This window comes from Polypterus senegalus, chromosome 2 (assembly GCF_016835505.1).
Source record: "Polypterus senegalus isolate Bchr_013 chromosome 2, ASM1683550v1, whole genome shotgun sequence".
Lineage (NCBI taxonomy): Eukaryota > Metazoa > Chordata > Cladistia > Polypteriformes > Polypteridae > Polypterus > Polypterus senegalus.
Genome location: NC_053155.1, coordinates 142,582,085 through 142,604,896, shown reverse-complemented (window position 1 = coordinate 142,604,896; position 22,812 = coordinate 142,582,085). Strand labels below are relative to the sequence as shown.

The following is a 22,812-nucleotide window of genomic DNA, read 5'->3' as shown; positions in this document are numbered from 1 at the left end:
AAACTGTCAGAAACAGGTTCTATGAGGATGTCATGAAGCCACAACATCCTGTAGTGGATGATCATAGCCCATCATTGTGCAGCATTTGCTAGACATTACTACAATTGGAAGCTCCATCATTGGTGCCCAGTTCTCTTCACAATAAACACCTGAGACAGACATGAAAGAGTTATGTGTCTTCATACAAAGTGACCTTAAAAACCAATTATATACGTGGATACATTTAAAAATCAATACTGTTTACAGTTATTTTCATAATAAATACATGGCAATGATGGATATCAAGATTTAACACAAAAACATGCATGCACAAAATATCCTTGCAGCCATTTATGTGTAGATTATTATATATATATATATATATATATATATATATATATATATATATATATATATATATATACTGTATATATAGATATACAATATTTGCTAGCACAGTACTGTATTTGTTTATATACTATATATCAGGATAGACACACTCACGGGGTTTATTGTGTAACAGTATGATTTGCTCTTCAGTAACATAACGATCTGTGGATAGAAACAGAATCTTCCGGGGCGAAAGCGAATGGCTCTGTACCGTTTGCCCAAAAGGAAGGAAGGAAGGAATGAGACAAGCGATCACAGGATGGGTGAGGGCTATAATATATATATTCCCTGAACAGAAAGCATTTGGGTATTGGTAGAATTCGGTGCTGCCTTCATCACCCTTTGCAGGGTTTTGCGCTGTGTGCTTTTTTCAAGCATTCCAACACATCCTTGTCAAGAACTTGCACCAATGCAGACCTTTTTACCTAAATAAAGACTGACAAATAGCTTTCACATATGATTTGTTCGCGCCTGACACTAGTCGCAGTTGATTGGTCGCTCACAAAATGATTGACTGATATCCCGCCCACATTTCGAAGGCTTCGGATCTAAGCAAAGTGTATGCGAGCAGCGTTGGTTCACCATGGCAACGAGCGACTCAACTTACGTCTCGCGATAACTTTTATATGCGACAAATGAAAAAAGAAAAATAAAAACCGTAACCAGTGTTGAATTCACTAAGCCGGGCGGTTGAAGCAAAGACGTATTATTGGTATGTTGGATTTATGCCTTATATATGATAAATATGACACGGTAAATGTCTAACATATGTAATAATATTTGCAGAATGGTGTGGCAGAGGGTTGTTCTAGTCATGGATTTTCTGGGTCAGCTAGGCCAAAAACTTTTTTTTATTGAATTCCTTTTAATTTAGTTTTTTTATAGGAAGTCTTGCATGAGGTGCTAACTCGTGTTAGAGAATAACCAGGAAAAAAGTACGCTTATTTTAAATGTAGAAGTGAATAATGTAAACTTTTATACGAAGAACAAAAAAAACCTTCACATTGCAATACTGCACATTTTAAGTTTTACCTGAAGAGAAAAATAGACACTTGAACCAGCACTGTGGCATTGCGGGTTATTTGGAACCTGAGAATCTTTCTCTTGCACACGTTACTTAAAAATAATGCTATCTGATTGTTGTAAAAGCTTCAAGTAATTTTAAGTATAAAGGGAGCTTTAAAAAATAAGGTCTGATGCGAAACTCCCGCGCAAGCACACTTCCGTGTGGCGATGCTGTAGCTTCTGTATCACCAAAGCTTTAGTGCACTTGACATTCCTAATATTGGCTCGTTTTAACGGTAGACTGTACGGAGCTCGAGTTGCGCCTCCAAACACTGGCTCATGCTACGTGGTATAATTAATAAGCAAATAACGGATAGTATAGAATCAGGTTTTACATCAAAAGTCGAGGCCGCACAGAAAAGAATTTCTCGTAACAATTGCTGATCTCGATAGCAAGTGGGTTTTAACGTGTCTAGTAGGATCTATAGTGGTAAATATGTTTTGTCGAGAGTATGAAATGTGGAAATGCCCATAATGGTATACCAGTTAAGCTGCAAATGTAAGATCCAAATGTAGAAACATGGAACGTTTTCTTCTGTTTGTGACATTCAAGTCATTTTGGGAAAATAATCATGTAAATGAAAAATATTAGATATAATTAAAATATTTGTTGGAATATAAGGTTTGAAAATGCTACATATATGTAGTATAACATATAATATAAATAAATGTCCTTTTAACAAAGCACTCCTAAAGACAATTTAGACCTGTGCAGGATTGCATGGGGTGACAGCCTAAACTTACAGCGCTGGGAGTAAAACAGGAAATGCGCCTAGGTGAGGTACCAATCCAACTGAGGTTATAGCTGTAATTGAAAAAGGCTCTGTCCTAAGGTGGCAGTCATAAATTGTCCCAGATGTGTGTTTATTCACTCTCCGATGGGCTGATGCTCTGCCCAGGGGGTTGTTCTTGCATTTTGCCTGATACTTGCTGGGACAGATGCCAGCTTCCCTGCAACCCTGCTCTGGGTAATCAGATTTAGAAGATGGATGAATGGATTGGTGAATGAATGGACTTTGTCAGGTTAGCTTGGTGTGAGTTTAAGTATGTGCATTAGTTAGCCCTATGATATGCTAACTTTCTTCTCCTGACTAGTTCCTGCCTTGCGCTTAACGTTACTATCATGACAATAATCGGTAGGGATTTATGTATTTATTTAGTTAGAGATAGATACTTTATTAATCCCCAAGGGGAAATTCACATACTCCAGCAGTATACTGATAAAAACAATGTTAATTAAAGAGTGATAAAAATGCAGTGCAAGTTAAAAAATGCAAGGTGGAGAGTGCGAGGCAGGTATAACAGACAATAACATTGTAAAATGTTAATGTTTACAACGGTGGAATTTAAGACTCGCATAGTGTGGGGGAGTCCTCAGTCTGTCACTGAAGCTGCTGCTCTGTCTTAGATGTCACTGTTCAGTGGATGCAGTGGATTCTCCATTATTGACAGGAGCCTGCTCAGCGCCTGTCACTTTGCCACAGATGTCAAACTGTCCAGCTCCGTGCCTATAATAGAGCCTGCTTTCCTCACCAGTTTGTCCAGGCGTGATGTGTCCCTCTTCTGTATGCTGCCTCCCCAGCACACCACCGCGTAGAAGAGGGAGCTTACCACAACCGTCTGATAGAACATCTGTAGCATCTTATTGCAGATGTTGGATGCCAGCCTTCTAAGGAAGTATAGTCGACTCTGTCCTCTCTTGCACAGAGCATCAGTATTGGCAGTCCAGTCCAATTTATCATCCAGCTGCACTCCCAGGTATTTATAGGTCTGCACACAGTCACCTCTGATAATCACAGGGTCCGGGAAGGGACCTGGGCTTCCTAAAATCCACCACCAGCTCTTTGGTTTTGCTGGTGTTCAGGTGTAGGTGGTTTGAGTCGCATTGTTTAACAAAGTCCTCGATTAGGTTCCTATACTCCTCCTCCTGCCCACTCCTGATGCAGCCCATGATAGCAGTGTTGTCAGCGAACTTTTGCACGTGGCAGGACTCAGAGTTGTATTGGAAGTCCGATGTATATAGGTTGAACAGGACCGGAGAAAGTACAGTCCCCTGTGGCACCCCTTTGCTGCTGACCACAATGTCAGACCTGCAGTTCCTTAGACTCACATACTGAGGTCTGTCTGTAAGATGATAGTACACAATCCATGCCACCAGGTGTGAATCTACTTCCATCTCTGTCAGCTTGTCCCTAAGGAGCAGAGGTTGAATGGTGTTGAAGGCGCTAGAGAAGTCCGAAAACTTAATTCTTACTGCACCACTGCCTCTGTCCAAGTGGGAGAGGGATCGGTGTAGCATATAGATGATGGCATCCTCCACTCCCTCCTTCTCCTGGTATGCGAACTGCAGAGGGCCGAGGGTATTGCGGACCTGTGGCCTCAGGTGGTGAAGCAGCAGCCGCTCCATGGTCTTCATCATGTGACATCAGGGCGACAGGCCTGAAGTCATTTAGCTCACCAGGATGTGATACCTTTGGGACTGGGGTGATGCAAGATGTTTTCCAAAGCCTCGTGACTCTCCCCTGTTCCAGGCTCAGGTTGAAGATGCGCTGTAGAGGACTACCCAGCTCCAACGCACAAGCCATCAACAGTCATGGAGATACTCCATCTGGACCCACTGCTTTGCTTGCATGAAGTCTCCTCGGCTCTCTGCTTACCTGGGCTGCTGTAGGAAGGATGGGTGGAGGATGCAGTACTGGGTGGAGGTGAGTACTCTTGAGGTGAGAGTGGGTTAGGGTGGTCAAACCTGCTAAAAAAGTTGTTAATCAGGTTTGCTTTCTCCCTGTCTCTCCCGATGGAGGTACCCCGATTCAAGCTTCAGCCAGTGATGATCTTCATCCCATCCCACACTTTCTTCATGCTGTTATTTTGCAACTCTTGCTCCAGCTTTCTCCTGTACTGCTCCTTCGCAGTCCTGAGCTGGACTTGGAGTTCCTTCTGCATGCGTTTGAGCTCATGCTGATCACCGCCTTTAAACGCCCTTTTTTTCTGGTTCAAAAGGCCCTTGATGTCACTTGTAATCCATGCCTTGTTGTTACTATAGCAGCATACTGTTCTTGCTGGAACTACAATGCAGAAGTTGATGTAGTCAGTAGTGCAGTCAACAACCTCCTCAATGTTCTCCCTATGTGACCCCTGCAGGATATCCTAGTCCGTATTTGCATCCTTTAATTTAAGCTGCAAATAGATAAGTGATCCATTTGGTGTAAATTGATTTGCAGTTTAGTTACTGGTAGAAAGCTCAAACATGTAAAGTTGACAGAGCATTAATTTTCTTTCCTAAGGTACAATAAAATGCTCACATTGGTTTAGTTCTGCTGCAGAGACCTTTTTGCATTTATTGGTCTACAGTATTAATACTGTGACTAAAGAGTTCATGTTATACAAACCTTAGATATATCAAAATGTTTTTTCTTTTTGAGTTCTTGCTAAGTGTTACAAGGTTGTAAAGAAGACATCCAAATAATATGAGCCAAAATCCTTTCGGTGTAAAGTCAAAACTCTTTTTTTTGGACCCTGTACTTTCTTTCTATGGTTACTTTTAACAGGAGTAATGACTGAACACTTTGCAGTGTTTTATATGGTGGGTTTAAACTGAGGACTTGCAAAACATAATGAGTTTGGGATTCGGGATAATCTTGTCAGTTAGCTGTTAAAAGGTTTGTGGTTTAGAATCTTTTACTATATATAACTGTTCTATATAAGATAGAACTGCATTTACCACAATTTTAAAGAATAATCTACTTGGTTAGAATATAGTTTATTATAAAAGGTTGCACTTTGGAGAAGTGCTTTGTACAATTGCATCAGTGTTTCTAATGTCCTCTGTTTATTTGATTAACCTTGCAGTCACTGATTGTTTGGCATTTACAAAATCTCTTTATTATATCTTTTTTTTTTTAAATAAATTTTATTGATTTTATTATAATCATTCCATACAGATACAATTTTACAAAAAAATAGGATTGAAAACAAATCAACCCCCACCCCTGAGAAAGAGAGCATAGCAAACGGACTAAAACTTAAAAATAGTAAAAAATGAATTAATTGATGAGTTTTTATTAGGCGGATATAGATAAATGGAGAAGAAAAAGAAATGGGGAGAGAATATGCTTCCTCAGTGCTTTAAGAGCTTATTCTAAAATATTATTGATTAGATCGTGCCAGGTTTTGAAAAAGTTCTTCATGGATCCTCTAAGTGAGAATGTAATTTTTTCCAATTTCAAATATAAAACATCAGTTACCCACTGACTTAAAAGAGGAGAGTTTGGATTCTTCCAGTTTAGTAAAATACGTCTGCGTGCCAATAGTGTAGTGAAGGCAATCACAGTTTGTTTGTCCTTCTCCACTTTAAGCCCATCTAGAAGAACACCAAACACAGCTGTTAATGGGTTAGGAGGGATTGTGACACCAAGGCTGTCTGAAAGTCAATTTTTGTCCAGAATGATGTTAATTTGGTGCAGGCCCAAAACATGTGACCCAGTGAGACTGGAGCTTGATCACAGCATTCACAGGTAGGATCTTGCCCTGGAAACATTTTGGATAATTTCAAGCGAGACATATGTGCTCGATTATATACTTTTGAGTTGAATAATTGTATGCTTTGCGCATATGGAGCACGAATGAATTCTCTGCATTGCTACCTTCCACTCCTTTTCTGATATGTTAAGTGAGAGATCCTTTTCCCATTGTCCTTTTCGATCTTTGAAAGGGAGGGACTGTAAAATAATTTTATATATTGTAGAAATGCTGTCTGAAGTCTCGAGACTAAGCAATATTTTTTCCAGCATAGAGGAAGGTTGGACATAGGGGAAAATCAGGCAGGTTCTGTTTGACAAAGTTTCCAATTTGAAGATAGTGAAAGAAATGTGTTGCTGGAAAATTAATTTTGGAATGTAATTGTTCATAGGATGCAAAGATGTTGTCTATATAAAGATCTCTAAGCAATTTAATTCCAAATGTTTTCCAGATATTGAAAACTGAATATGTTTGCAAGGGTTGAAATAGGTGGTTCTCATGCAGAGGTGCCACAGATAAGATTCTCCATCTTAAAATGCTTTCTATATTGGGTCCATATTCTGAGGGAGTGGAGCACAATTGGGTTATTAGTATATTGCCGATAACTTGCATTTATTGGGGCACAAAGCAGGGAATATAGAGTACTGCAGGATTTTATTTCTATTACGGACCAAGCCTGTGTATGTTCATCTATTTGTGTCCAGGTTTTTATAGCTTGTATGTTTGCTACCCAGTAATAAAAATGAAAGTTAGGTAGAGAGATGCCACCTACTGTCTTAGGTCTTTGTAGAGTCTCTTTTTGGGTACGTGGATGTTTTAGGTTCCAAATAAATGACATTACGATTGAATCTAATTCCTTAAAGAATGATTTATTGATGTGTATATAGGAATGTTTTCAAATATAAAAATAAGCTTAGGAAGGATATTCATCTTCACAACGTTAATTCTTCCAGCTAGAGTGAGATGGAGGGTTGACCATCTATGCAAGTCTTGCTTAATTTTTTCCATACAGACGCCAAAATTTTGTTGATAAAGAGCTTTGTTTACTTGTGATAATTACCCCATGGTATTTAAATTGATCTACAATTATAAAAGAGTAATATTGTATGCTAGAGAATTCACTGGAAAAAGCACACTTTTATTCAAATTAATTCTGAGACCAGAGATCTTTTGAAATTCTGTAAGTACTGTTAAGTCTGCAGGCACAATATTGTGTGGGTCTGATATATACAGTGCATCCAGAAAGTATTCACAGCGCATCACTTTTTCCACATTTTATGTTACAGCCTTATTCCAAAATGGATTAAATTCATTTTTTCCCCCTCAGAATTCTACACACAACACCCCATAATGACAACGTGAAAAAAGTTTGAGGTTTTTGCAAATTTATTAAAAATAAAAAACGGAGAAATCACATGTACATAAGTATTCACAGCCTTTGCTCAATACTTTGTCGATGCACCTTTGGCAGCAATTAATTATAGCCTCAAGTCTTTTTGAATATGATGCCACAAGCTTTACACACCTATCCTTGGCCAGTTTCGCCCATTCCTCTTTGCAGCACCTCTCAAGCTCCATCAGGATTCACAGAGTTGTCCTGAAACCACTCCTTTGATATCTTGGCTGTGTGCTTAGGGTCGTTGTCCTGCTGAAAGATGAACCGTCGCCCCAGTCTGAGGCCAAGAGCGCTCTGGAGCAGGTTTTCATCCAGGGTGTCTCTGTACATTGCTGCAGTCATCTTTCCCTTTATCTTGACTAGTCTTCCAGTTTCTGCCGTTGAAAAACATCCCCACAGCATGATGCTGCCACCACCATGCTTCACTGTAGGGATGGTATTGGCCTGGTGATAAGCGGTGCCTGGTTTCCTCCAAACGTGACATCTGGCATTCACACCAAAGAGTTTAATCTTTGTCTCATCAGACCAGAGAATTTTGTTTCTCATGGTCTGCGAGTCCTTCAGGTGCCTTTTGGCAAACTCCAGGCGGGCTGCCATGTGCCTTTTACTAAGGAGTGGCTTCCGTCTGGCCACTCTACCATACAGGCCTGATTGATGAATTGCTGCAGAGATGGTTGTCCTTCTGGGAGGTTCTGCTCTCTCCACAGAGGACCTCTGGAGCTCTGACAGGTTCTTGGTCACCTCTCTGACTAAGGCCCTTCTCCCCTGATCGCTCAGTTTAGATGGCTGGCCAGCTCTAGGAAGAATCCTGGTGGTTTCGAACTTCTTCCACTTACAGATGATGGAGGCCACTGTGCCCATTGGGACCTTCAAAGCGGCAGAAATTTTTCTGTAACCTTCCCCAGTTTTGTGCCTTGAGACAATCCTGTCTTGGAGGTCTACAGACAATTCCTTTGACTTCATGCTTGGTTTGTGCTCTGACATGAACTGTCAACTGTGGGACCTTATATAGACAGGTGTGTGCCTTTCCAAATCATGTGCAATCAACTGAATTTACCACAGGTGGACTCCCAATTAAGCTGCAGAAACATCTCGAGGATGATCAGGGGAAACAGGATGCACCTGAGCTCAATTTTTAGCTTCATGGTAAAGGCTATGAATACTTATGTACATGTGCTTTCTCAATTTTTTTATTTTTAATAAATTTGCAAAAATCTCAAGTAAACTTTTTTCACGTTGTCATTATGGGGTGTTGTGTGTAGAATTCTGATGAAAAAAATGAATTTAATCCTTTTTGGAATAAGTCTGTAACATAACAAAATATGGAAAAAGTGATGCGCTGTACAAAACCATATCATCTGTATATAGAGAAATTTTCTGTTCGATGCGGATTTTTTATTGTAGACGAGTCATGAACAGAACCTTCAATAGAGGCTCCAGTCACAAAGAACCACATTGGTTTTTGTAACTGCAATGCACTACACGAACGTCTGGGAGCAGTATCGTTTGTTATTGTTTGTCAAGACTGCACACAATCCTACTAACGAAGAAGAACGTCTGAGGAGAAGAATGTAAAGGAAAATAAATGTGGTTGCCATGGCGAGTCGGATAGAAGAGGGGGAAGGAGATGGGGGGGAAAAAAGTCGAGACAAACTTTCTAAAGTGAGGTGGCACTTCACAAAAAAGACAAACAAGTTCAATGCAGATTATGTTAAGCGGAGCTTTCTTTTCATGGCAGCACCATCGTGATGCATGAGCATCTGAAACAAAAGCATGCTGGAGATGTGATGCCGCTGTCTCTTGAGAATGTATGCTGGCGCTGTTAGTTAGTTAGTTAGAGTCAGATCAGGAGTGGAGGGAAAGCGTGAACGAGACTGAGAAAATAAACGTAAAAAAAGCTAACTTTTACAAGTAACAAATTTACACCCAATCTGTCACACACATTTTTGTCTGTTTCTTTTTTTTTTTACCCGGTGTTGGGCACTAACACCAGAAGGCGTGAGCTTATTCAGTGCTAGCAGCAGCACGCAGGTGGCCGGTTGCTTGTGCTATAACCAGTTGACCTGGCAGCGATCGAAGCACTTGTACTGTGTAAGGCATGTACGTGGTCCACTGAGAAAAGAGTGTTCATGGCACACCTTGCAGAGGAACATTATTTCCTCTGCATGTCCATGAGTACTGTGCCAACTGGGCAAGATTGGGGGGGTATGGAACGTGGCCATTGATTACAACCGCAAGAAGGTACGCAAATGAATATGAATAATGTTGCATCTGTGCAACAATGTTTTCCAAAATGTACTCTAAGGTCATAAAATGAATATTTCCAAATCTCATATATACATATGTCTCTGTTTTTTGTCAGTGCGGCTTTGACATCATGGGCCTTAAGGCACATACTAATTTAGCATAAGCAGGAACACTCAATAAAATTGAATAAAACAAAATGAAAACGAGATACGAATGAGGCAGATTTGCCACCGTTTGTGTGTCAGCTTTTATCCATCCAGATCAGAGAATTTCCAGTTTGATTGTCTCAAAACACCACTCACATCTGCAGTTATTCCCAGTTGCAGATAAAAAGTAACAGCGTCAGATCTCTGTGGTATACGGTGCGGTAGTATGTATCGTGATCGTGACTAACAGAATAAAAGTGTGGGGAAAAAAAGGTAACATTTACAAGTACTATACATTTAATGCAGTGTCTGTTACAGACGCAAATCAAATGTATGTGTTTATTGTATAATATTAAGAATAAGAGTAACTCGCTACTCAAAACGGTAAATATATGAGGCATTCAGGATCGAACCGGGGGACTCTTGATTATAAGTCAGCAATTCCTACTGCTGCACCACGAAAGCTACTGTATTATCCTTGAATCTTTTGTGAAAGTGTTTATTTGATCTTTGGGCTTCAGGCTTTATACATTATATAATTTATGTGTACATTTTGTCATTAATAAAATATGAAAAACTAGATAGCCGACGCCTGCTGTAGCATACGGCGATGTAAGAATAAGAACGGAAAACGGTGCATTGCTTCCGTCAACCATTTGTCTCAAGAAATAACCCACTGATAGGAACGGGCAGTTGCTGGATCCCTGAATAGAGATAACATTGTACAAAAACCCGTCGGCAGAGAAGATACTGTCATTCATTTTATCACAGGCTTAGAAAACAACCGTTGCAGTATAACGAAATTAGCAAGGTGTATGGGAGGCCACAGGCCCCGTGGGGGGAAGAGTTTGGAAGAGGACGAATAGGAATTGAGAAATGCTGTGTCGGCTGTGTGTAGGCAGGACCAATTTTGAAGTGGAAGCCGGGTGAACCAGAAGAGAAATATTATTATTAAATGTTTTAGTTTATCCGGATTCAACGGGTTAGATAATGGATGGATGGATGGATAGTTTTAACGATGTATTTTTTGGTTAAGTTAAATGCACTTTTTTTGTTTAAAGACTGCACTTTAGTTTGTTTTGTTTAATGTATTTCTTTTTTTATTGCGATGGTCTCACTAATATAAAAACATCTGATTATTTTCAAATTTATTTGTTTCACTAGTTATTTTAATTTGATTATTATTAATTTTAATTGTGTTAATGCAGAGACATCAGGGTGACATTCACAGGTTGACAAACGTGAGCAGATGAGGTAAGACATGCACTGGAGCCCAGAACAGGATGTGCAACCACATGTTCAAGGCATCAAAATAGCCAGGCATGAAATAATTGTGACTAATTGAAAAATAAATTGAACAATTAGTTGACTACCAAAATAATCATTAGTTGCAGCCCTATATCTGATAAGCATTTCTACAGTGGACTGCCAGTGGTTCAATGGCGATTGCAAATAACAGTGGTGACAAGGGGCATCCTTGGTTGGTACCATGTTCTAGTATAAAGTAATCTGAGCAAATATTATTAATACAAACTGAAGCTTCTGGATTGGTATACAGTAGTTTGATCCATGCACAAATATTCAGGCCCAACCCAAATTTTTCTTATGTAGTGATACGGTAGTTCCATTCAATCATATCAAATGCTTTTTCTGCATCCAACGATAGTAATAACTCCGTGGTGTTTGACTTTGCAGGTGAATATATTACATTAAATAGGTGTCCGAGATTGAAAGAAAAAGATATGACATGAGGAGCAGTGATGAGGAAACCCAGCAAGGTTTGCTTCGCTGTGCGTTTGATGTAATAATGGAAATGTTCGGAAACTTACCAAAATGCATCAAAGTGAATTAGGGAGGAGGAACAAAACTAATTTTAATTTTAATGGTGTATGGGTCTTTAAAGTGTCCTTGAGGGCTAGAGTAGCATCTGCCAAATATGCGCGATAGATTATTGTGGCCAAAAATGTGATCATGGGCAACAGTGCTAACCATTGTGCCAGTGTGCCTGAAACAGATGGACTGATAACCACAAACAAAATGCAGCCACGTGCTGATTTATGACCAACTGAATTAAATTGATCCATACTTGTGGCCAAGAACCCCAGAAAACCATAGGATAATAATGTTCCAGAAATTGCCAAAACCAGCAGCAGTAATATTTATTTATTTATTTTAGCACTACTCTACATTTCTAATGTATTCAACCTGCGGTGTTCTCCCTTACACCAGTGTTTCTCAACCTTAAATTACTGATGACCCACTAGCAGCAATTGAAAACTGCGGCCTTGGTGAAATGAGAGTGATCAGGGGTAGCCCTTGGTGAAACAAGCTCATTTCAAAATGGGGAAACATATCCTGTAGTGTCACCACAGCTATCTCTCACAAACCAGCAAAGGCAACCCTGTGACCTATTGGCGACAACCTAGGTTGTGAACCGGTGGTTGAGAAACTCTAGCTTCGTTGACCCACTTGCAAACCAGTGACGGTAACTCGCCAACAGAGTCAGTGGTTGAGAAACACTACCTTACATGTGCTTGGTTTGCGGCCACTGAGGCCTAAAGATCAGCATGTGCAACTCCATACTGTAAGGTATGCCAACTTGTGACCCACTAAGGCTCAATGACGTGTTTACTTTGTGACTGAAATGTGGCTAGTTTGGCATGCAGCCAAGTTGGTACATGACTGTACAATAAATTGCAAAAAAATAGCAATGAGTAAACTAAAAATATAGATCATTGTGGTCACGGAGTCCCAGTTTTGCAGGCACACATTAGCCATGCGACAAAGTGATTATTATGGACTAGGAGTCCCAAAGCACATACATCCCAAGAAGTTCCATAAACACTTTCAAAAATGGCGACTAGATATGGGTATACAGTGATGCTTGAAAGTTTGTGAACCCTTTAGAATTTTCTATATTTCTGATGAATATTCTGCATGAATATGACCTAAAACATCATCAGATTTTCACTCAAGTCCTAAAAGTAGATAAAGGGAATCAGTTAAACAAATGAGACAAAAATATATTATACTTGGTCATTTATTTATTAAGGAAAATGATCGAATATTGCATATTTGTGAGTAGCAAAAGTATGTGAACCTTTGCTTTCAGTATCTGGTGTGACCCCCCTTTGCAGCAATAACTGCAACTAAACGTTTCCAGTAACTTTTGATCATTCCGACACACCAGTTTGGAGGAATTTTAGCCCATTCCTCCATACAGAACAGCTTCAACTCTGGGATGTTGGTGGGTTTCCTCACATTAACTGCTCGCTTCATGTCCTTCCACAACATTCAATTGGAATAAGGTCAGGACTTTGACTTGGCCATTCCAAAACATTAACTTTATTCTTCTTTAACCATTCTTTGGTAGAACGACTTGTGTGCTTAGGGTCGTTGTCTTGCTGCATGACCCACCTTCTCTTGAGATTCAGTTCATGGACAGATGTCCTGACATTTTCCTTTAGAATTCTCTGATATAATTCAGAATTCATTGTTCCATCAATGAAGGCAAGCCATCCTGGCCCAGATGCAGCAAAACAGGCCCAAACCATGATACTACCACCACCATGTTTCACAGATGGGATAAGGTTCTTATGCTGGAATACAGTGTTTTCCTTTCTCCAAACCTAATGCTTTTTATTTAAACCAAAAAGTTATATTTTGATCTCATCCGTCCACAAAACATTCTTCCAATAGCCTTCTGGTTAGTCCATGTGATCTTTAGCAAACTGCAGACGAGCAGCAATTTTTTTTGGAGAGCAGTGGCTTTCTCCTTGCAACCCTGCCATGCACACCATTGTTATTCAGTGTTCTCCTGATGGTGGACTCATGAACATGAACGTTAGCAAATGTGAGAGAGGCCTTCAGTTGCTTAGAAGTTACCCTGGGGTCCTTTGTGACCTCGCCGACTATTACACGCCTTGCTCTTGGAGTGATCTTTGTTGGTCGACCACTCCTGGGGAGGGTAACAATGGTCTTGAATCTCCATTTGTACACAATTTGTCTGACTGTGGATTGGTGGAGTCCAGACTTTTTAGAGATGGTTTTGTAACTTTTTCCAGCCTGATGAGCAACTCTTTTTCTGAGGTCCTCAGAAATCTCCTTTGTTCGTGCCATGATACACTTCCACAAACATGTGTTGTGAAGAGCAGACTTTGATAGATCCCTGTTCTTAAAATAACACAGGGTGCCCACTCGCACCTGATTGTCATCCCATTGATTGAAAACAACTGACTCTAATTTCACCTTCAAACTAACTGCTAATCCTAGAGGTTCACATACTTTTGCCACTCACAAATATGTAATATTCGATCATTTTGCTCAATAAATAAATGACCTAGTATAATATTTTTGTCTCATTTATTTAACTGGTTTCTGTTAATCTACTTTTAGGACTTGAGTGAAAATCTGATGATGTTTTAGGTCATATTTATGCAGAAATATAGAAAATTCTAAAGCACCATTGTACATCCAAACCTTGGATAGATACAAGAGCAACACTGAATCTTAAAAAAAAAAAAAATAAATAAATAAATAAAAGATTTATTTTCACAAAAATGATTGTAACCACAATGAAGCTCCATAGAGCACAGAGGCAAAATGGACCTTCCTAAAACAAAAGGCAATCTAGATGAACAAGGTCCCAAAACATAAATCCAGAACAAGGTCAAAAAGCAGAGCAATAAGTTTTAGAAATCTAATCAGTCAGAGAAACGCAGACCCTCTGGATTTGTAGGACAGAGGGCAGTTTTTTAGGGTGATTGGCAGATGGCCCTGACTTTAATGAGACCACACACAAAATACCTGAAACATAACACAGGCTTATATCAATGTTTACTGTTCAGGTTTCTTGCCTTATAGCAATGTTTGCACCTTTTAAACCGAGAACTAGCACAGAAACTAAAGTTAAGAAAAAATGTATTTATTTTTCTAACCTGTTGTGCACGCCATAGTAAAGTTGCTCATTTGGTTTTCATCTGAACCTTTAGAATTTGGATTGAATGGTTTGTGTCCACTGAGGCAGTGTTTCTTTTTTTCTCATTTTTATCATTGTTGGTTTAACATTTGCAATATGTTTTTAAAGAGGATTAATAATGTAGCCTACATGACCTGAGTGGCTTTTTCTGATTCTGAGAGGTTGTTATATATGTTTATATGTGCAGTGCTAACATCATTTAAAGAAATGGGTATGCATTTTTATACTACCATAGTAAAAATCAGAAAATAGAAAATAATGAAAGATTTGCATTCAAGCAAAATCACTAATTACTATTTCTCCTTTTCATTTTCCCTGATTTGCCCTGTGTAGTGCTACTTTGTGCTTTTCTGATTCTAGCTATTCACCAGTCAGAGTGCATGGTATTGCAAATACTCTGAATGGTTTAACAGAAACAGTTTTCATGCACCACCTCCCTGTGATCCTTAACAAAACCATAAGGTTTCAAAATAGATGGAGGGAGTAATGTTTCGCGTGTCTTTTGTAGAGAAGGGGCATTTGGCGGAAGTGAACACTGTGGTGTTGGTATTTTTTCTTTGTTCCCCTAAATATTCATTGTTAGTGTAGGTAAAATTAGTGATGTCTTAGAATCGAGCAGGTAGGTAGTGGCAAATGGGCACATAATGATGAAATTGTTAATAATCGAGTGCAAGGTTGGCAATGCACCTGATGACCAAAGGTCTCTCTAATTTCTTAGCAAAGTTTTTACGGAAAATGTGTAATGATACTTAACAAAAGCACAGAGTAGCTCACCCATTATATTATCCAAGTGAATTGTGTCCCTGTTGTTATCCGGTGAGGGTGGCACCCAGCCGGGATGCCCAGGAGGACTGGAGGAGGGCTTACGCCTCCTCCAGACCACGAGGGGGCGACCACCCTGGCTGCTCTGGGGACCACGGGTAGAGATCATTGAAGCTCAGCCCCGTAGGGGCCCGTGGTCACCACCAGGTGCCGCCCCAATGCCTGGAGAGCCCAGTGCTGGGGGTAAGAGGAGCAGGGTCACCCAGAGTGCTTCCGGGGTTGCAGCCGGCACTTCTGCCACACTGGGGCGTATCGGTGGAAGATTGCTGGGAAACACCTGGAGCACGTTCGGGTGATTATAAAAGGGGCCGCCTCCCTTCATACAATGGCTGGAGTCGGGTGGAAGAGGACAGAGCTCGGAGGAGAGGAGAGGAGTGGAGGCGGACCAGAGACAGAGAAAGGCATTGTGAGAAGGCCAGGACTTTTGAGGGTGATTGGTGCAGTGGCACTGGGATGTGTGTATTCACTATTGTAAACAGTTGTAAAATAAATGTGTTGTGGTGCATATTAGTGGTGCAACGGATCACTGTTGATCCGTGGTCCAAACCGATTCCTGTCCACGGTTCAGTACACGCGTGATACGAAGATCAGTGGAACTTTTTTTTTCCTCGGTATTGTGCGTGTGTCTCTCGTGCACTCTCTCAACCTCTCTCACACACTAATTCAACCACTGTCACGCATTTTCGCTTGACTTTTTTATCCGGTTTGCCGCTTCATACGTGTGGTCATGCACAGCGGTAGCAGTTTTTGCAGAGGAGCTCAACAAACCTCCAGCATCATTTAAAAAAAAGTTTTAATCAATAATGTAACTTTCCCTGCAGCGTCAATATGCAGCACCAACAGGAGCAGACACATCTCCTCCTCAAAAAGTCGGCAATGATGGAGCTTTTTGGTGAGACCTTTGCACAGAAGGACATGGTCAACAAGGCTTTTGCTGACACCAAAGAGGAGGTGGTATCCTATGAGGCAGCAAGTGGCATTCCAGTCGATGGTGATCCACTGACTTGGTGGAAAAGCAACGAATGTAAATACCCTCGCCTTGCCACAATGGCAAGACACCAACTTGCTGTGCCTGGCACTTCAGTGCCTAGCGAGTGGGCGTTCTCAACAGCAGGGGACATAGTTAGTTACAGCAAAGAGATCTACACTTTCCCCAGAAAATGTAGACATCCTCATGTTTTTCAAAAAAAAAATTGAAATTATAAGCTCAGGTCTGCTTTGCTTTCTTCTTTTTTGATGATGTGGACATAAGCTAGTTTTTATTTCTCTCTCCATGTTCAAAGTAAGAAGTAATGATGCCTTAAATTGCATTTAAAGTTGTTTTTTATTGTGTCCACATTACAGGACATAGTTATCATGCTCTATTATTGCACCTTAATTTGTATTTATTTGATTGAGTGGAATGAGTCTTGTGTTGAATGTTTTTCAATGGGCAAACAATAACTAAATAAATGGAGAGTTAAATTCGTCTTGTCTTTTTTTTTTTTGCTGATCCGAAAATTGATCCGATCCGTGACTTAAAACCGTGATCCGATCCAAACCGTGAGTTTTTTGATCCGTTGCACCACTAGTGCATATAATCATGTCTACCTGTCTGTGTCCAGGCTGTTCCCCACACCGGTAACAGTACTTCAGAGTGAGTGTAGTTTGTGAAGTACATGTGTATAGCTCTTAGCTGCTATCCTTAATATTGCTACAAATAAAGAGAAGGAAAATGGTTAAGTATTCTTTTAAAATTTACATGTACATGGCTACACACTGTATAGATTTTATACCAGATATTCCTATTGCATCATAATAGATCAGAATGGCACAGCACAATTTTTACATACAGTTTATGGGTGTGTGATCTTTTCTATTGATGTATTTTTCTGCTTTAATTGGTGTTACATTTATATTTTGAAAATAAATGTATCTCTGTTACTATGGACTTTTAATTTCTATTAAAATCAGTAACAGAAACAGAAACCCAAATAAGAGGTGGGTTTACATTAACTTCTCTTTGCAATCAGGCCTATTTTTGATTTATTCTTTTTCTATTTCTTAAAGTTCTTTATTTCATGCTACAAAATAAACAGCATATTTTGTTTTTTCCCACAAATATAAAATTATTTTGATTGTTTTGATGTTTATCAATATGTGTGTAGGTTTTCATGAAATACTTACTTGAATTACTTGGAAGGAGCAGGTAATGTACATCCAATATAGCTTAGCTTGTTCTTTTATGAATCAGTTAAAATCACAATAGGGCAAGTTAAGTGTTTTTTTTCTTCTTTGACTGTTCTATCTATCTGTCTGTCACTCTTCCTTGGTTAAACTAATAAATAAATAGTGATCTTTGTTTAGGGGAAAAAATATTTATAAAAATAACTTGTATTGTGTAGCATTATTACTTTGCACATAGTAATGTCATAAGAATTAGTATTTCAAAACCAAATTGATATCCTAAATTTGGAAAATGTAACAGTACTAGCTTTCATATGCTATTGGTAGTACCGAGTGAAAGATGGCGCTGCACTCATGCGCGACTGCAAGTAAACTAATTACTCTGGAAGGTACAAAAATAAGTGAGAAAAACATGAGTAAAACACAAGGTTAATGTTGGCTACTTGTTCATAAATACAGTTCTTATTTGGCTTGCAGTGGTGAAAGTGATGATACAGCATTTAAAAACAGTATATCTAGGCATGCTTTGTGTTTGTGTCAGAAGAATTGTGGGAACTGTGCTTATCCATCTATCCATCCATCCATCCTGTTCCGCTTAACCGGGAGATCGGTTCACGGGGGCGGCAGCTTGAGCAGAGATTCCCAGACTTTCCTCTCCCAGACCACTTCTATTAGCTCTTTTGGGGGAATCCCAAGGCGTTCCCAGGGCAGCCGAAAGACATAGTCCCTTCAACGTGTCCTAGGTCTTCTCCAGGGCCTCCTCCCGGCTAGACCAGTGAGGCGTCCAGGAGGCATCCTGATCAGATGCCTGAACCACCTCATCTGACTCCTCTCAATGCGGAGGAGCAGTGGCTCTACTCTGAGCCTTCCCTGGATGACTGAGTTTCTCACCCTATCTTTAAGGGAAAGCCCAGACACCCTGTGGAGGAAACTCATTTCGGCCGCTTGTATTCGAGATCTCGTTCTTTCAGTCACTACCCAGCTCATGACCATAGGTGAGGGTAGGAACGTAGATCAACCGGTAAACTGAGAGCTTTGCCTTACGGCTCAGCTCCTTTTTCGCCATGGCAGACCGCTACAGAGCCCGCGTCACTGTGGACGCCGCACACCTGTTGATCTCCCGCTCCATTCTTTCCTCACTTGTGAACAAGACCCTGAGATACTTGAACTCCTCCACTTGGGGCAGGATCTAGCTCCTAACCCTGAGAGGGCCCTCCACCCTTTTCCGGCTGAGGACCATGGTCTCGGATTTGGAGGTGCTGATTCCCATCCCATCCGCTTCACACTTCGCTGCAAACCTATCCAGAGAGAGCTGAAGATCACAGCCTGATGAAGCAAACGGGACAACATCATCTGCAAAAAGCATTGACTCAATCCTGAGCCCACCAAACCGGACCCCCCCAACACCCTGGCAATCAATCCATCCATCCATTACCCAACCCGCTATATCCTAACTACAGGGTCATGGGGGTCTGCTGGAGCCAATCCCAGCCAACACAGGGCGCAAGGCAGGAAACAAACCCGGGCAGGGCGCGCGCACACACACACACACACACACACACACCAAGCACAATTTAGAATCGCCAATGCATGTAACCTGCTTGGTCTCCTAACTGCGAGGCACCAGCACTACCACTGTGCTACCTTGCTGCCTAGCACCTACAAATTCTGTCCATGAAAGTTATGAACAGAATCGATGACAAAGGGCATCCCTGGCAGAGTCCAACTGTTACCGGAAATGGGTTTGACTTACTGCCGGCAATGCGGACCAAGCTCTGACACCGGTTGTACAGGGACTGAACAGCCCTTATCATGGGGTCCGGTACCCCATACCCTCGGAGCACCCCCCACAGGACTCCTGAGGGACATGGTCGAACGCCTTTTCCAATTCCACAAAACACATGTAGACTGGTTGGGCAAACTGGCTTTTGGGAACTGTATTTATTATCATTTTAAACATTTTTTTTTTTTTTAAAAAGAGAGAATGACAAAACACACACAGCTTTTTGTTTTTGACACTTCATTGTTAAACACAAATATGAAAATACCAAATTTGCGTCATTTGTTTGGTTTTTGGAGCCAAACTAATGTTTATTAGTATAACCCCTAAAATGTGACAAAAATAATGAAAGTACACGTGTCATATATTTGAAAGAAACGCTGGTGAAAGTGATGCAGACTACCATTTACATTGAATGCTCAATTAACATTCTAATTCTGCATTAGTACACAGGCTAAGCAGTAACAAAATTCTTATCTGTCATATTTAGATACTTTGAAACGGCTCTGAAAGGGCTGTTTCACAGACTTTCTGAAACAATGGATTTTTGTCAAGCAATAATTCCAATTACACACAGGAAAAAATGTTGTGTAAATGTATTAAAAACAGCTCTAAAGAGTAAGTTAAAATATCCTAATTATCTTGGAATTCACTAAATCAATAATACTGATATAATGTTTGAATTTGTATTTGTAGAATTGGTTTTAAGTAGTAATTTTCAGTTAGTCTAGATAAAATGTCAGAATGAGATTCTAACGTGCACGTGGAAAAATAAATCGGGTAGTCTGTGATATCATTTTTTATAAACCCTATGCTGCAATCGCCCTAAAGTTGTCATTTCCCCCCCAAGCCCTTAATGTTACAAGGGGCATGCTGTGTGCTAGCCACTTGGCCACTCAGCCACTCAAATTGTGAAGGAGAGGCTTAACGTACACTAAGGAGGTGCGGTCGGATCAGCTGCTGTCTTGCTTCTGCTGCCGAACTGTGTGTTCTTCTTGTCGCGCTGCGTGTCGATCATTTAAAAGCCTGTGCAGCAGCTGTCCTTTTGTCTCACTACCTTGTCAGCTGTCCTTTGTCTCAGAGAAAATCCTTGTCCCTTCCAAGCCTTCCAAGATTTTTTTTGTAATAGAGAGAAATAATCTTTAATGAACTTGTTTCTTGGCATGATTCTTGGCCAATATCTGTTTGTGCCATTACTGTACTTTATCCTGTGGAAACATGACTTATCCCAGTTTTTTTTCCCACTTTCCTCTTTTATCATAAAGAAATGTCTGTTCGTGTAACTACCAGCTGTGCATTGCCCTGGGTATGTGTGCGAAGCCATGGAAAAAGGTATTATACAATCAAAAGCTCTGTTAATAAGACAAGCTTGTGTTCTAAGTGGGTTTCTGAAAATGTATTGTCCATTGTGAAGACCAATATCTGTTTGTGCCCTAACCCGATACAAATGGACAACGGGTTCAGTCTAACAAAAGTCTTTATTTTTATGAAAAGGCACATCGATCTTAGAGTAGTCCTGACTTTCCTACTTTTCTCCCAAATAGAGTAAGCTGCACCCTCTTTTCTGTAGAGCATTGCAGTCCCTTCATCACATGTGAGCCTCACCAGCCTTCTCCTTCGACTCTCATGTCTGGCTCCCTTTGGGAGGTGGCTGGCTACTTTTTAAGCCACACTTGGGAGCACTTTAGGTGGCTTATTAAGGAGGTCTGGTATTGCTCCCAGGTGCGGCAGAGGCACCAAGTAGGGCTCTGCAGCACCTGCAGTTCTCAGAGCTCCCCCTTGTGGCATTCATGGATCCCAACAGGGCTGTGCTGGCAAATAACTGCAGGGATCCAAGGCATTGTTGCAGCCCAGGGGGGCTGCCAAATAACAGTTCGGGGAAGGAAGCATCCCCCGGAAGTCCTTTCCAACTGTCCTGCTTCAGAGGCATCCCGGCTAAGTAATGGTGCTGGCTGACATCTTTCACACTATCTTTGCTTTTGTCATATGTGTACTGTTTTGTTTTCCTTTCTTGGATTAATCTGTGTAATGTTGTCAAGAAAATTGAATAGTTTAATACAAAAATTAACAATTATCTTTCTCTGATTAACAGGAAAAGCTATATTTTTCACATAACGGAATGAGGAACTGTGTGTTTTGAAAGCCAGTTGTGGATTCTACTGATTTAATTTCTATGAAGACTATTGACGACGGCAAATGACGATAAAGATGCCAGCAGCACCTGTGCTTCAACCAGTTCTTAAAATGAAGGTCGATGAGCTCTTTTTGAACTGGTTGAGTGAAACCACCACTCAGCTGATGTTGAAGGATTACTTAGAACGTATCAAGAATGGAGAAAAAATTGATAGTGCCTTAAAGGATAAAAGTGAGAGCAAACAGTTAATTTGCAGTGAAAAAAGGAAAATATCTGGATGTAAACAAAATGTAAAGGATACAGCATCTGTTATGTTAGGTGCTTCCCTGAGTACTTCACCTCTTAGCTCTGCTCTTCCTTCTGGTAGCGGATTAAGCCCAAGGGTTGGGCAGACCACTCGGGTCCGACGATCTACTGGATCTAAAGTAGTAAGGAACTATTTTGTTATTTTTGAGATTACTTTTTCTGTTCTACGGTATCTGTCTGACATGTTTCTGTGAATTTACTTCCTCTCTTAGATTGCAAATGCTTAATTATTTAAATTCTTTAAGGTACCTATTTTCATATTACTAGGGTTTATTTGTATTGATTTTATAAAAAGTTTTTAACAAGTCTATCATATTTTTTTAAATTTTATATAATTGTTTTTTTATTTATTTATTTATTTTTTTTTTTTTGCACTATAAAACCTGATGTCAGTTAAAAGTATTTTATTCAAATAAGCTGGCAGTATGTGTGTTTGTTGTTTAGAATGTTGTGCTCTTTTGTAAGTGAGTAACTTTGAGATCGTATATAGTAGTTCAGGATCTGTCTGATGCAGTAGAATTTTGTTAGTCTTAAATGGCTTTATGTGCACTTTACTAAATCACACCCCTGCAGAACTTTTCTGTGTGCCATCCTCTTAGGAAAAAAATCTACATGCTTCATTTTTCATAATTCGCTGCAGTACTCTACATGAGGTAATGAGTGAACGATTCCACATGGTGCATCCTTTTAAAACTGGAAAATATTTTACACGAATTCTTAACATGGGACTAAATTTTGAATTATTCCCAAACCCTCATATTTGCGGAAAGAAGCATCTGAAATTCCTGTGTTTAGCTACAAGTACTTTAGCAAGAGTGCGCTGTAGTTGATGGAAGGCAACTTGATTAACTGTATCATGCACAAAGTTTGAATGGGAAGAGCACA

The 22,812-nt window shown here is 40.2% G+C and overlaps 1 protein-coding gene across 1 annotated transcript in view; it reads left to right on the top strand.

The window, feature by feature from the left end:
• Positions 1 to 951: 951 nt before the first annotated feature.
• Positions 952 to 22,812, top strand: part of ppp2r3b (protein phosphatase 2, regulatory subunit B'', beta) — a 149,626-nt gene continuing 127,765 nt past the window's right edge. Inside the window, exons 1-2 of the mRNA XM_039744747.1 lie at positions 952 to 1,081; positions 21,580 to 22,049. Of these exons, the coding sequence (XP_039600681.1) occupies positions 21,684 to 22,049 (366 nt within the window). The 5' untranslated portion in view covers positions 952 to 1,081; positions 21,580 to 21,683. The remainder of the gene's footprint in view (positions 1,082 to 21,579; positions 22,050 to 22,812) is intronic.